This window comes from Bubalus bubalis, chromosome 19 (assembly GCF_019923935.1).
Source record: "Bubalus bubalis isolate 160015118507 breed Murrah chromosome 19, NDDB_SH_1, whole genome shotgun sequence".
NCBI lineage: Eukaryota > Metazoa > Chordata > Mammalia > Artiodactyla > Bovidae > Bubalus > Bubalus bubalis.
This window is the reverse complement of record NC_059175.1, coordinates 61,029,340-61,045,079: the sequence shown is the minus strand read 5'-3', so window position 1 is coordinate 61,045,079 and position 15,740 is coordinate 61,029,340. Positions and strand designations below refer to the sequence as shown.

Below are 15,740 nucleotides of genomic sequence, written 5' to 3'. Positions count from 1 at the left end.
AACCCTATGGACTGTTAGCTCGCCAGGCTCCTCTGCCCATGGGATTCTCCAGGCAAGAACACTGCAGTGGGTGGCCATGCCCTCCTCCAGGGGATCTTCCCAACCCAGGGATCGAACCCATGTCTCCTGCATCTTCTGCATTGCAGGCGGATTCTTTACCACTGAGCCACGGGGAAACACCAAGCTACTGGAGAGGGGCACATCACTTGGCTCTTGAAGTAGCATGTAGCTTGCCACTATTTATAACGTATTACTCCTTCAAAACTCATATTCAGTCCAGTTTGTTGACTGAATGGTTTAATCAGTGAACAACTGACCAGCCCGTTAAAAAAAAGCTATGTTGCCAAAGGCAGTTTAAGCTGCCTGCTCTTTCTCACTTAAAATGCCCACACTACTTCGCAGATATTAGCAAATTCCCACCCCATGTATCAGGGCTCTACAGGACATACTGTCTTGTGTGTCCAGTCTGCACGTGTACAAGAAGATGAGATGTCACCAAGTGTCAATTTCCCGCAGTCACTCTCTTGGTCCATTCTCTCACACTCTGCTTCTTCCTAGGGTTCACGTGTATAAGTGAGAAGCACCTCATAATTTGTCTCAACTGCTGAAACAGGAAATATATAATCACTACACAATTTATCAGGGTATCCCAGATGGTGCTAGTGGTAAAGAACCTGCCTGCCAATGCAAGAGACATAAGAGACACAGGTTCAACTCCTGGATCAGGAAGATCCTCTAGAGAAAGAAACAGCAACCCACTCCAGTATTCTTGACTGGAGAACCCCATGGACAAGAGAAGCCTGGCAGGCTACAGTCCGTGGGATCATAGAGTCAGACATGACTGAAGTGACTTGGCACACACATACAATTAATCACACAGCCTTCTCTCAGCTGCAAAAAGACTTTAGATTTATGAGGGGGGAAAAAAGGATCATACCTGAGACTGCTAAAAGCAGAAAGCCAAACCATAATTAGCATTTCCTCTTGGGTACGTATAACTTTGCTACTCACTAAGAAACGTTCTCAATGACGCATATTAACTCCCCTTCCTTCAAAAGTCATATAAGAATAGAGAACAAACTAAAGCTTTTTTTTTTTTTTTTTTTTGCTGTAACTTACACATGATTTCTTCCTATTGGCAGGCTACAGTTACAGTGATAAGAATTCTGTGAAATTTTGTTCCAAGTATTTAAGGAAATGTGCTCAAAAAAAAATGGAAGCCAGCTATGGTTCACACATCTAAAACTGTTCTGATAAAGCCTTCCAGGCGCCAGACTCGGCAGCCCACCAGGAGAGAAAATAATATTCTGGGGACATTTCTACAGACTTCAATCCCTGAGGAACAATAGGGCTTCATTCTGTTTCCCTTTTAAGCAGCAAGTATCTGTGCAAAAAAAGAAAAAAAAATAGAGGGAAAGTTTTTTTTGAGCCAATTTGGTATAACGTATAATTTCTGAAGTGCTATAAAGAAAGAACAGGAATTACTTCCACTGATGGATAAAGGAGAACTCTTCCTTTAGGCGATACCCAATGGCATGAAATGTGTCTTTACAACCATCAGAGAACTGGACACTTTATAACAGTATTAGTAATGGAGGTCAGAGACTTAGTCTGAAAACACAAGAAAATCTTCTGATTTCAATTCGTGAAAATCCAAAAAAAAAAAAAAAAAAAAAAAAGATCATCCTATTTTTGAAGCACATCGAAAGTTCCAGGGAATATATTTTATACTTAACTGCTTGTTATGATTCAGCCTCCCAAAGCATTTTCTTATGAATTATCATCCCACATTCACAAAAGCCCTGTGAATTTTGATCCCAATGAGAAAAAGCCAAAATAGGCACAGATGCACAAGGTCACAATAGAAAGCCAGTACCAAGCATGACCTGGATGCCAAAACTCGGAACTCTAATCCAGTGTCCCCTCTAGAGCGCCACAGTGCTGGGTATCCCAAACAAGCCACATGCAAAGAAATCTTAGTTTACAAAGCATTTCAGATGATGGGAACAAAAGTGTGCGTATAGTTCACTATGATTAGCAGAGTGTTTACCATGTGCCAACTATTGTCCTAGGATTTTAGAATCAGTGATAAAAAGGGACTGATTACCAATGTGGAGTGGGAGTGGGGACAAGCATGGTCCTAAATGACAGAGGTCCCCAAACTTGTAGGCAGCAGGGACTGGTTTTGTGGAAGACAACTCTTCTTAGGGGTGAAGGGGTTTGGTTTCAGGATGTTCCTCATAAAGATCTCATAACCAAGACCCCTTGTATGTGGAATTCACAACAGGGTTTGCAATCCTATGAGAATCTAAGGCCTCCACTGATTGGATAGGATGTGGAGCTCAAGTGGTAATGCAAGTGATGGGGAGCTACTGTATATACAGATGAAGCGTCACTCAACCTGTGCACCGCTCACCCTCAGCTGTGCGGCCTGGTTCCTAACAGGCCATGGATTGGTACTGCTTGGTGGCCTGGGGATGGGGGCCCCTGCTATATGATTACATGTACTCTATATATGATACATGTAGATATATGTGTACGTAAGCATACAATTACTAAACTACTAAAGTAATTGAAGTCCAGTAATATATGAGGTTCTCTGCTATGTATTTTAAATCCATACTCTTAATGTGTCCACACAACAACCTGAAGACACAGGAATTACTATTTCCCTTCCACCAACCATGACACTCAGTGGTAACCTACCCACTCACCAAAAAATGGAAAAGCTGAGCTAAGAACTCCATCTTGTTGAGATACAACTATTAAGCTATTCCCTCCATGTGTTCCACTGGTGTCTTTACTGCTGAGACACAAAGAAGCAGAGAACAGAATGTTTCTGTAAAGAATTCTTTCTAAGAAACGGGGATATACTGAATTATGCTTTAAAAATAACAGTTCAAAAAGTGATGGAAAAACTGATAAAACATAGCAAAGCATAATATTATTACTATGACAGGTAATACAAATCAGGAAATAGACAAATAGAACAACTGAGAAATGTGCAGAAGATACAAAAAGATAATTCACCAAAGAATTAGGGGTGGTTCATAAATGTATATAATACTTAACTTCAGCATGAGATTCAACAAGAAGCAAGTTAAACCACAGGAAAACATGATACTTCCTTTGTTTAACTGGAAATTGCTACTTAAATTATAATATCCAGTGTTATTGGGGAAATTGACACACTCCTGCCTGGCCTGAAGAAATATAAATTGTAGAATGTTTCTGGAAGACAATGTGATAAAATGTACCAACAACCCTGAAAATATCCAGTTCTAGGAAAGTAATCTAGAGAAAATGACCTGCTGAAAACTATGTTGCTTTAATTATAACACCCTATATACCACTCTAAAATGAAAACGCCATCAACCTCCAAAACTGGCAAGTTATTTAACACACTGATGTTATATAAAGGTATGGAAAACAGACACTAAAAATATGAGAAACACTGTCTCATATGTTAAAAGGTAACAAAACAGAATATGAGAAATCTTCTAAATTTCAAAATGTATATGGGTTAGCATTTCTGCTAAAAATACACTCATTTTGGTGGCTTGATACCATGAATGAACTTTAGCTTTTGTAAATCAATCCTTTAGTTTCCAAATTTTAATGAGCATGCCTTTTTCTCTTTGAAAATAGAAAATAATCACAAAACATTATTTGAAAAGAGAAAAATATTTCGCTAATGTGCTGCAGAGTTCTCAAGAAGACAACTTGCTAAAATTATTAGCACTCAATATATCTCTCAAAGTTAAAAGCAGGGACAATCTAGGCATGGCACTGATTAGAATATGTGCAATATACACTCTGTGAATGATGAACTCTGTTAACTTTAAATGAGGTTCACTAATGTATTAGGTTCTCTGCTATGCATTTTAAATCCATACTCTTAATGGACTTAAGTCCATACTCTTAAGTCCATACTCTTAATTTTAAGTCCATACTCTTACTCGGAGAAGGCAATGGCACCCCACTCCAGTACTCTCGCCTGGAAAATCCCATGGACAGAGGAGCCTAGTAGGCTGCAGTCCATGGGGTCGCTAAGAGTCGGACACAACTGAGCAACTTCCCTTTCACCTTCCCTTTCACTTTTCACTTTAATGCATTGGAGAAGGAAATGGCAACCCACTCCAGCGTTCTTGCCTGGAGAATCTCAGGGACAGGGAAGCCTGGTGGGCTTCTGTCTATGGGGTCGCACAGGGTCACTGAAGTGACTTAGCAGCAGCAGTGACTCTTAATTTGCCCATACAACAACCTGGACACAGAAATCACTGTTTCCCCTCCATCAACTATGACACCAGTGGTAACTTCTTCACTCACTAAAAAATGGAAAAGGAGACTGAAGAATTTGTCTTGTTGAGATATAACTATTAAGCTAGTCAGCTAAGTAATGAAACTTATCCCAAAGCCAATAGATAACATTAATTGCAAAAATTTAAGGGCAGAATTTTTTTTTTTCTGTGTAGTGATGTATTATATTACCAAGCTATATTTTGTGGGGAGATAACATATAAAGAATGAAACACTTGAAACTCTGCCATAAATACTACGTCCTTGTGTTTGCATGGCTATGTGAGTGAGTATGTATACAGTTTTTTGTCTTGATTTTCTTCTTAACCTTCAGGACCATGAATATTGTCCATATAATCAACTCTTCTTTGAAAAGGCAACTCACAGCTACATAATATTCTTTTGGATAAAGGAGCCATTGCATGCCTATACATCTACTATGCTTTTAACATTATAATAAGTCCCCTACATACAAATTTTGAAGCTGCAAACTTTCAAAGATGCAAGCGTGCATGCCAGGCCCCATATGCCAACTGTTGTTCTGTTGTCATTGTTTGGTTGTTCAGTCATGTTCGTCTCTTTGCAACCCCATGGACTGCAGCAAGCCAGGCTCCCCTGTCCTTCACCATCTCTAGGAACTTGCTCAAACCCATGTCCAATGAGTCAGTGATGCCATCTAACCATCTCATCCTCTGTTGTCCCGTATCCTCCTACCTTCCGTCTTTACCAGCATCAGTGTCTTTTCTAATAAGTCGGCTCTTCTCATCAGGTGGCCAAAGTATTGAGCTTCAGCTTCAGCATCAGTCCTTCCAATGAATATTCAGGATTAATTTCCTTCAGGATTGACTGGTTTAATCTCCTCGTAGTCCAAGGGACTCTCAAGAGTCTTCTCCAACACCACAGTTCAAAAGCATCAATTGTTCAACGCTCAGCCTTCTTTATGGTCTAACTCTCACATCCATACATGACTACTGGAAAAACCATAACTTTGACTATATGGACCTTTGTCAGCAAAGTAATATTGCACGGTATTACTGTACTTTTCAAGGTATTGTAAGATTTAAAATGTTTTCTTTACTTTTTTTCTATGTACATACTATTTTTGTAAAAAATATTACAAATCTATTACAGTACAGATTAGCAACAGGGCCTTCCCTGATGGTTCAGTGTTAAAGAATCTGCCTGCTGACCCAGGAGACATGGGCTCAATCCCTGGATTGGGAAGATCCCCTGGAAAAGGAAATGGCAAACCACTCCAATATTCTTGCCTGTGAAATCCCATGGACAGAGGAGCCTGGCGGGCTACAGTCCATTGGGGTGGCAAGAGAGTCATGCATGACTTAGCAACTAAATAACAACTATCAATAGACAGCTGACTGTTATTTGGGTACCTAGCCTAACTGTTGAACTTAGGAACATGCTCTCAGACAGAACTCATTTGCATGTAAGAGACTTACTGTATATTCTTTTCCAACTCAACTCAAGTTGGACAGTCTGATCCACACACTACAAGTCCCGGTCTTCCTGCACCACCTTCCATGTCCTGGGTAAATGTGACATAATTCCTACCATCTCTCAGACTATCTATATGATACTGATCTCACCTGTCTGCCTTTCAGGACTCCTCCACCTCCTCATACAGTGACTCCAAAACTACCATTTCAGCCACCAGTGAGGAATGTGTTAGAAACAAGAGGCTGAATTTCAGCTCTTTTATATTTGGAAGACTTGGTTTGCTGCCAAAGAAATTGCTCTTCCTGGAAATTAAATTATTCTGTGTTACTGAAGGTAATGACCGCTATGTTACTCTAATGTTTGAAAGTCCAAATAAAATATTTGAGCGAGAAGAATAAAATATATTTTAAGAAGTGAGCTTTTCTTTTTTTTTTTTCTTTTAGTTTGAGTAGTCATGCTTGGAGTCAAATCAAACATCATGCCTATTTGGAAATTCAGTTTTGTCTTCTTTCTTGACAGTGTCCATTATTGCTCTTATTCAAAGTTAAAACATGAAACAACACCCAAACTCTAATTATCTACTGAGGTAGAAAATGCTGTGAGTAATAGCAAGCATGGGGTATCATTTATACACCCTTTGGGAAGTCAGATTTTGACACTGTCCTTTTTATGCCCAATTCACATCACTTACAAGACCATCCAATTACTGGCAGTCCAAGTCTAGCATGGGGAGTAGGGAAGAAGTGAGTTATTTTTAAGTTGGCAATGCATAAATCAGCTGAATTTCACTGACCATACTCTCTATAAATAAGCCAGGGTATTGGACATTCCCCTGGTAATTCCTGATATAGTGTCAAAATACCATCAAATACTTAAAGAACTCAACCACCAAGCAAAATATCGCTAAAGAATTCTACGACTAGAATTCTTTATAAACCATGTCAGTAAAGGGAATACAATTTCCATATTTGTGATATTTCCTTCCAGGTGAAGGGAACTTACTTAATGTAACATTTCCAGTCTCTCCCTAGCCCTTGGCTTTCTCTGTCTCTGAAGAATAAAGGAAATGGCTTGGCTAGCTGCTTCTTTTCTTCCTCTGGAGAACTCCCTACCTGCAGAGAGCAAGGCTTGGTCTTTAGGACTCAGAGCCACCTCTGTCCCTGTGGAAGAGAGGAAGGAAGGCCAAATTCTGGGGCTGTTATTCAGCATCACATCAAGCTATAACTAATCAAAATGGATATTTCCCTCCATGGTGGCCACCCCTTTATCCCTTTTTCCTTCCCACATCCCAACTTTTTTCAGGATCAGAGAGGGCTGGAGAGGAGGGCTGATATTTATTGGGATCCTTAGAGATAACGCCAATTCACATTTATGCACATTTATCATCTGATGTAAATGCATATCTTTCTGTGATTTATGTTGTTGCATATTTAAGGGAGAGAAGATTACAATAAGCATTATAAGATTATTGAAATGCTTCTGAACCAAAAGATTTAGAACACGTGTACAAAATGTATTCTTCTTAATACATATAGATTGAATCAAGTGTCTAATGACAGTTATGAAAGCAACATCTATTAAGCAAAAAGTGTTATTAATGAAAAATCTCCAGTCCTCATCTGTGAAGGATAAATGTAATAACTAATTTCGATGATAGAATTAACTGTTCCTCACCATCTAATGCTATAAACTAAATATCCCATTTTAATACATTCCATATCATTCAAAACTCATAGAAACTTTGATACTTAGAGTAACTTAACCAAACATAATTGGCTTACCCACTTACTTTGATCCAAAAACCAGAAAGGTCTTTTATGATAACATGAATTTTACTCATTTTAATTAATTATAAGTTACTCTGGTAACTTATAATTGGCAATTCCCACAACAATACATAAATTTGAACATAAACACCTACATTTTTTGTCAAAATGTTTCTCTGACTGAAGATGAATTAGTCTCCTATTACACGGGTCACATTCTGTAACAAATTCTAAGATTCACCCAAGTGTTATTATCATAAGGGTTATGTTGAAGGTATCTGTTCCACTTTGCAGGAGCTGGACAGAATCAAACCCACAGGAGTTCAGCACTTCCCTGAAGCAACCAAGAGTGAAAGAACAAGGCAAAATGTCCATTTATCATTAAAAAGGTGCCAATGGACCCACACTCCCCCCGCCCCCCAAGAACATGACTGTAATTGGAGGTGGGGTGGGTCCTCTCTTTTTGAAAAATTTAGCCATTTAAGTTTCCTTTTTCCTTGTCACAATGATGTTATGATGGGATTTACGCTCTGTGGTTCTAAACAGAGCAGCTGCTTAATATTTGACCTCACAGAGAAGGACACTTATTAAACTGTCTATAATATTCCTGGTACAATGTTAATCTTTGTCGAATATTTGGTTTTAATCAGGTGAATAGAATAATATTAACAGGGTGTGAAAATTTTGCAATTTCTGACTAAGAATCTTTTTAAATTAAATTAAGATTGGAATCCTTTTAAGTAATGGTGCTAGGGGATATAATTCGCTTCTCTTTTAGCCTAACTATTATATATTTTGATATGTAAAGGACTGGCATATTGTAAAGTAGAAAAATTCTATTTTAAATGCAAATCTACATAATAAAGCAATAATACAAAAGTAGTAGAGGAAGAACATATCTAACAGTTTTTGTTAGAGAGGGTCATGGCTTTTATATCACACTTAATATATAAATGTATTATTACATAATAAATGTACATAATACTATATGATAATTATATAAAATTACATGAATGTATTATGTGTTATAAATACATAATATTTAAGTACTCATCTTAATATGGAGATACCTTTTATATTTATACAAATATTTATAATTATAAGCCACTTACACACTTATTTCACCCTCACACTGGCTCTTTGAGATTTCTTGTCTTATTTTACTCCTTTTAAATTCAAACATACAGTGGACTCTGTGAGAGAGGGAGAGGGTGGGAAGATTTGGGAGAATGGCATTGAAACATGTAAAATATCATGTATGAAACAAGTTGCCAGTCCAGGTTCGATACACGATACTGGATGCTTGGGGCTGGTGCACTGGGACAACCCAGAGGGATGGAATGGGAAGGGAGGAGGGAGGAGGGTTCAGGATGGGGAACACATGTATACCTGTGGCGGATTCATTTTGATATTTGGCAAAACTAATACAGTTATGTAAAGTTTAAAAAATAAAATAAAATTAAAAAAAAAAAATTCAAACATACAAAGATATTATATATCATTACTAATTATATTCCCCATGCTGGACCTTTCATTCTCATGACTCAGTTATTGTGCTTGTTTAATTATTTAATGTAGTATATACTTCTGTTTTATTGACTATGCCAAAGCCTTTAACTGTGTGGATCACAATAAACTGTGGAAAATTCTGAAAGAGATGGGAATACCAGACCACCTGACCTGACTCCTAAGAGACCTATATGCAGGTCAGGAAGCAACAGTTAGACCTGGACATGGAACAACAGACTGGTTCCAAATAGGAAAAGGAGTATGTCAAGGCTGTATATTGTCACCCTGCTTATTTAACTTCTATGCAGAGTACATCATGAGAAACATTGGGCTGGAAGAAGCACAAGCTGGAATCAAGATTGCTGGGAGACATTTCAATAACCTCAGATATGCAGATGACACCACCCTTACGGCAGAAAGTGAAAAAGAACTAAAAAGTCTCTTGATGAAAAAAAAAAAAAAGAAGAAAGTGAAAGAGGAGAGTGAAAAAGTTAGCTTAAAGCTCAACATTCAGAAAATGAAGATCATGGCATCTGGTCCCATCACTTCATGGCAAATAGATGGAGAAACAATGGAAACACTGTCAGACTTTATTTTTCTGGGCTCCAAAATCACTGCAGATGGTGATTGCAGCCATGAAATTAAAAGACACTTACTCCTTGAAAGGAAAGTTATGACCAATAGACAGCATATTCAAAAGCAGAGACATTACTTTGCCAACAAAGGTCCATCTAGTCAAGGCTATTGTTTTTCCAGTGGTCATGTATCGATGTGAGAGTTGGACTGTGAAGAAAGCTGAGCACTGAAGAATTGATGCTTTTGAACTGTGGTGTTGGAGAAGACTATTGAGAGTCCCATGGACTGCAAGGATATCCAACCAGTCCATCCTAAAGGAGACCAGTCCTGGGTGTTCATTGGAAGGACTGATGTTGAGGCTGAAACTCCACTACTTTGGCCACCTCATGCGAAGAGTTGACTCACTGGAAAAGACCCTGATGCTGGAGGGATTGGGGGCACAAGGAGAAGGGGTCAACAGAGGATGAGATGGGTGGATGGCATCACCAACTCGATGCACATGAGTTTGGGTGAACTCCAGGAGTTGGTGATGGATAGGGAGGCCTGGAGAGCTGCAATTCATGGCGTCGCAAAGAGTCAGACACGACTGAGCGACTGAACTGAACTGAACTGATACTTATGCATAGGACCCATTTTACAGTTGAAAAACTGAGCTAAAAATTGAGAATCACATAAATGGCCAAGGACACACAGCTTAATAAGAGACATAGCTGGGATCCCTCCAAAACCAGTACTCTCTCTCACCTTTGCACCTATTCAAAGCAGAATCCATAACAGCATTATACTATGATAAATAATTCTAATATCATACATAAATATATTAAAATATGAACTATGTATATCTGCTATAGGGCAAAACTCAACCTCTTCTCTAGAAATATACTTCTGATCTGAGATAACAATTGATGGAATAATAAGTTCCAATATATGTAATACATTTCACAGATAACTATTCAGGAATTTACCAAGGGACACAGGTGAATACTTGCCTAAGATGGAAAGCTTCTAGGGAGCATTTTTTCACTTATTTAGTCATTATTTGCAATTTACTAAAAATTAATTGATACAGAGTATAACTTCAATACCCTAATAGAGCTAAGACTTCCTACAAATCAATTAACCATGATACAGAGCTTGAAATTACACTCAGCTGCTATGTGATCAAAAGATAAACAACTGGAGGTGTCAAAACTATATGTTTTTGTTATGAGTCTAACATTTTTCATGGACTAAAAGCACAGTATGATAAAACATTTCTGTGAGTTTCCTGGGCTGGAGGTACTGTTTATGAATATAATTGGCTTCATTAAAGCCAACCAAGCAGTTTATTAATCAGTAAGCTAGACTGGCTCAGGATGTGAAAGAAATTCTTTTACGTATGATATGTTTAAGATTTTATATTAACATAAAAGCTATTGATTTGACATATAATAAACTTGAAGCCAGCAACAAGTATAAGGAACTATTCTCACTCAAATTAACTTTTCATTCATATCCAAATGTTCCTTGTCATAAAGCTATCAAAGTACCATAGTCCTAAGAATACATTCGCATTACAGGAATGAAAACCATCATGGACAGCAACTGAAGAATTTGTCATGAAAATCATCATGGACACCAACTGAAGAATTTGTCACAAAAACCATCATGGATATCAGCTGAAGAATTTGTCTTGAAGGTGTGTTTCAGCCAGCAAAGATCCATTGTACTACACCTTGGATGGAAGTGCTAGATTTAAAAAGACCTACAGGTCTTCTGAACTATAGGTATTGAAGTTAGGTACTCTCAACTATATGTCATCTTTTATTAATAAAAATAAAAATCTTTATAAAAATAAACACTTTTAAGTGTCTATTTAAAATCCTAGCACCAATCCCCCACTAAATAAATTAAAATAGAGGTAACACAGAGAAACAACTCTAAGTGGGTACTCATATCTTCTAGGTTAAATCAACAGAAAAAGAAAAAAAAAAAATTTGGCATCTCAAAATGGCAACAGTTCCTGTTTTAGTTCAACTAAGTTGTTGCAACCAGATATAGTGAGCCGGACAAGCCATACCTCACTTTATGGAGCAACAAATTATAATAAATTACTTTAAATGTAACTTTAGTATTTTCTTACATGAAGACAACCTGATGAAACTACTCTGGAGAATTCTTCAACAATTTCACATAAATGCATACCATATAAAAGAGAACTTTGAAAAAGCACAACAGAAACTGCCAAGTTCTACAACATTGTCAGGAAAAATACTTAGTATTCACTTGTATGCCAAAAGTAATGTTATATTTGAGAATACTATAACTTCATTTTTAATTGTAAAGGCCATCATGTGATACTATCCTGAGAAGTGATTTAACAAAATTATAATCAACTAATTCAACTAACATCATCAGAATTCCATTTTTCTCTCTGATGAATTATTTCAGTGACAGAAAGAGAAATTGGCTTGTGTACTAATTGTGAAAGACATGAAGTTGCTGGAGATACTGTAATTTGACAGTGTGTGACTATTATTTCAAACAATGAAAATACTAGTGACATTTCTAATCATTAAGCTCTACAACGACACAAACATACACCAAATTAAATAACTCCTTTCCACAAGGCTATGACAATTTTATTAGAGCAACGACCTCCTGTACTCCCTACAATTTCCATTCAATCAAGTACTATCATTTGCAACCCACAATATAACATAAGACTCACGCACCCAATACATGCAGTTTTACCCACACCCATAAGCTGCTCTCCGTGAACACATGGAGGCACAGAGTAATCTCTACTAGTCCTTTAGGAATCATGTTTAAAGCTGAAACACGAGATTCAAAAGGAAAGTGAAAGGAGAGACATGAATGTGTACTTCACCGACTGCTTCTTTTTGCAAGAAATTTGATATGAAAACAATGCAACAAGCACAAGAGTGTGCTTGAAGTGCTCTTGGAAAGTTTTCTGAATGTGAATAAGGTGAAACTAAAGCAATATTGGTTTTAAAAAAATCACAATCGTCCATTAACTGGAGCCACAAAGATCTTGCTAGTCTTTCTGTGATGCTGAGATATGTTAGCTGTATAATCACAGGTCTCCTAAATATCAGCATTTAACCCCAAATGCAATCATTTTCATTCATACCCTGAGATCATGAAATCTACAGACCAGTGAGAATGCCACTGAATGCTCTCCCCAAAACATTAAAAAATGGATCCTGGATGTGGCAAAGAGATTTCACCGTGCTTTAGAGCATCGAGTCCATATTAGAAGATGCCTGCCCCTATCTGTCATACTTCTCACAGAGCCAGCTCCCCAAACCAGACACAGGTGCACTCCTATAATTCCATTTGAGTCATATCCACCACTTTTTCCATGGGATTTTAAAAGTGGTGCAGCTCTAAAGCCTCTTAGTCCTGCAGGTGAAGTACTAACAGCGAAGAGATGTCCTGAACTACCCTAAGTAGCTGATGGTAGTTTAAAGCTGCTGATGGAAGGGTGCACAATGAGGTAACTCTTAGGTAGTTTGAGCACCTCCCTATTTAAGTCGTTGCAGAAAATTGCAAGCATCTCAAATATTCGTCACCTAGTTCCCAAAAGTGAAAACAGATACAGATCAGGCCTGATACCATGGTTAGGAGGCAACGCTTCTCTAAACCAACATATCCTCTTGGTAACATCAGGCATGAATGTTAAAAACACCTTTCAGAGCCAAAGCGAACCAGATCAGTTCGGGGGGAGGGGGGACCCACCATGGAATAACAACGTGCCCCTCTTTCCCCCCACACCCTTCCCTATCCCCAACATTTGCAGGGAAAACACAACTTTAGGTATTTTCAGAAGTAACTGTTCATGGTGGGAACCACACACACACCCCAAAACCTCTCAGACTGTTTTCCTACCACACAGACCAGGGAGGCTGCACCACCTCTCTAGCGACTTAATTCTGAACGTAGTGGCTGGAACCAGCTGAGCAGCCATCGATGGAAATACATTACACACCAGAATGAGAGGAAGGTCGGCGAACAAGAAAAGCAGCTGTGCTTTCGGCCATTAATTACCGGTCACCCAAATATCGCCTAGCAGCCTCCCACCCACATGCACAGCGTTCCGAACCTGGGTATCAGGCGGCGCTTCCCGGAGCTTCGCTATCTATTGTCAGGACGCAGAAGCCCCCGAAACCTGGGAATCGAGCTGAAAACGCTGCCTCTGAAACAGCTAAATATAGACCCAAGGGGCTCTGGGTCTGGCAAGCAGCGGGAGATGGGAGAAACAGCCATGGACGCATATGACTAAGTATTTCCATTTTGTTCTAGCCAAACATCGTAATGACATTGAACATAAGGGCAAGACTGGAGGGGAGTCCTCCCCACCCCCACCCGTCTTCTCCCGTATATTAGGGACGTCATGAATGCCACGGGTAGGTTCGGGAGGGTGGCGGGGAGCAGTATTGTTGGTGTTGCCCTATATACGCCTCCTCCGGGGGAGATGGGTGGCGGGGAGGGGAGCACGCAGTAAGCCACTCGGCAACCGCTCCGAGAAAGGGACTAACCCCGGCCCCCAGCTCCAGGCTCGGCCGTCTTCCGATCGAGGGGACCCGGCGCGATCGCGGTCCTCCCCCGGCCAGGAGCCGCCGAGGAGCAACCTCCACCGGTGGCGAGGAGGAGCACGACGCCGAGCGGGATGCGCCTGGCCCCAGCCGCCCGGCCAAGGCAACTCACCGAACGGCGCGGCGCCGGATTGCCTCTTCGCGAACATGCACTCGCCGCCAGCGACAGCTCCTCAGTCCGGGGAAAGGCGTGCGCGCCGCCGCCCGGCTTCAGGGCAAGGTCCTGACCTTGCCCAACTGCAGCATCTTCCGCTTTTGTTGTCTGAGCGCGGCCGCGGGACAAGTGATGCCGGCGGGGAGCAGGGGCGAGCGCCGCGGGGGAGAGGCGGCTCCCCGACGCGAGTGCGCGGCGCCCGGCCCGGCGGCCCCTCCGAGCGCAGCGCGCGCAGCGCCCCCTGCCCGGCTTCCCGGGCTCCGCGGGCTCGGGGCTCCTGCGGGCTCCCGCGGGCTGCTGCGGGCTCCTGCGGGCTCCGGGCGCCGCCGGCCGGGCCGAGAAAGCCGCAGCCGCCGCCGCGCCCGCCGCTCCGCTCGGCCGGTTGCCGCCGCGGGCGCGAGCCTGGGGCCGCCGCGGCGCCCGGCGCCGAGCGCTCCCGTGCTGCGCCCCGCGCGCGGCCCGCGCCACCTGTGCCGCCGCCGCCGCCGCCGCCGCCGAGGGCGAGGCTCCTCCCGCGGCGCGCGGCAGCCTCAGCCTCCACCTATGCCTCGGCGGCCGGCTCGGGCGCCCGGCTCGTGAGGCAGCGTCCGCCCCGCCGCCCGGACCTGCCCCGGGTGCCGAGCATGCCCAGTGCCGCCGCCGGAGCGCCGCGCTTAGCCGTGCGCATTCCACTTCTTGTTTTCGCGGCAGCAGCGGGGGAGAGGGGAGGAGGCCGCGGGTTGGGAGAGGGCCGAGCATCCTTGGGAACGCACATCCCGGCCCTCAGATGGGTGGATGCTCGCGAACCCGGAGAAAGCTGGAAGGGACCTGAAGAAGGCCTGGAACCCCGGGTTGGACCGATGCTCAAAGGGCCGGTTCCTTCATGTACGTGCAACATGCTGACAGTTTATTGTGTGGCAGATGTCAGCATGCAAAACAAAGGGCAGGGATGGAAGGGGTTCTAAGGGAGCAGGTGTGTGCGTTAGGGCCGGCGGCAGGCTAACTGTGCCTGAGCTGGGTGGAGATGGAGTCTCTCAAATCCTGTGGTTCTAGACCAAACATTGCCAGGACAGCCACCTCCGATCTCCCCACGACGTCTGTCCCATCTTCCCGTCACTTCCAGTGCTTCGATGAAACATGCTGTTCGCGGGTGGAGAGACTTTGTCCTTAAATGAAATCCCTTTGATTTGGAACCTGGAATGTGTGTAACTTCCTGCTAGAAAGACTTGTCTAGTCTGGAACTTGAATAGACCGTAATGCTATACTGCCCTCCTCCCTCCTCTTCCTTCAGCGCCCCCTCTTCTTTTTTCCAACTTTGGCACTTCGGCCACCTCGTCTTCCTCCTCCTCGCCCCGCCCCACCCCCCACCTCCCAGTATAAGATGAAAACCCTTACCCGTTGCTT

The 15,740-nt window shown here is 41.9% G+C and overlaps 1 protein-coding gene across 2 annotated transcripts in view; it reads right to left on the bottom strand.

Annotated features, from left to right (window-relative positions):
• CTNND2 (catenin delta 2) overlaps positions 1 to 14,626 on the bottom strand; it is a 1,127,175-nt gene extending 1,112,549 nt beyond the window's left edge. For both annotated transcript variants that reach the window (XM_025270807.3, XM_025270808.3), the window contains exon 1: positions 14,316 to 14,626. In XM_025270807.3, coding sequence (XP_025126592.1) covers positions 14,316 to 14,352 — 37 coding nt within the window. In that variant the 5' untranslated portion in view covers positions 14,353 to 14,626. The remainder of the gene's footprint in view (positions 1 to 14,315) is intronic.
• Between the last annotated feature and the right edge of the window lie 1,114 nt (positions 14,627 to 15,740).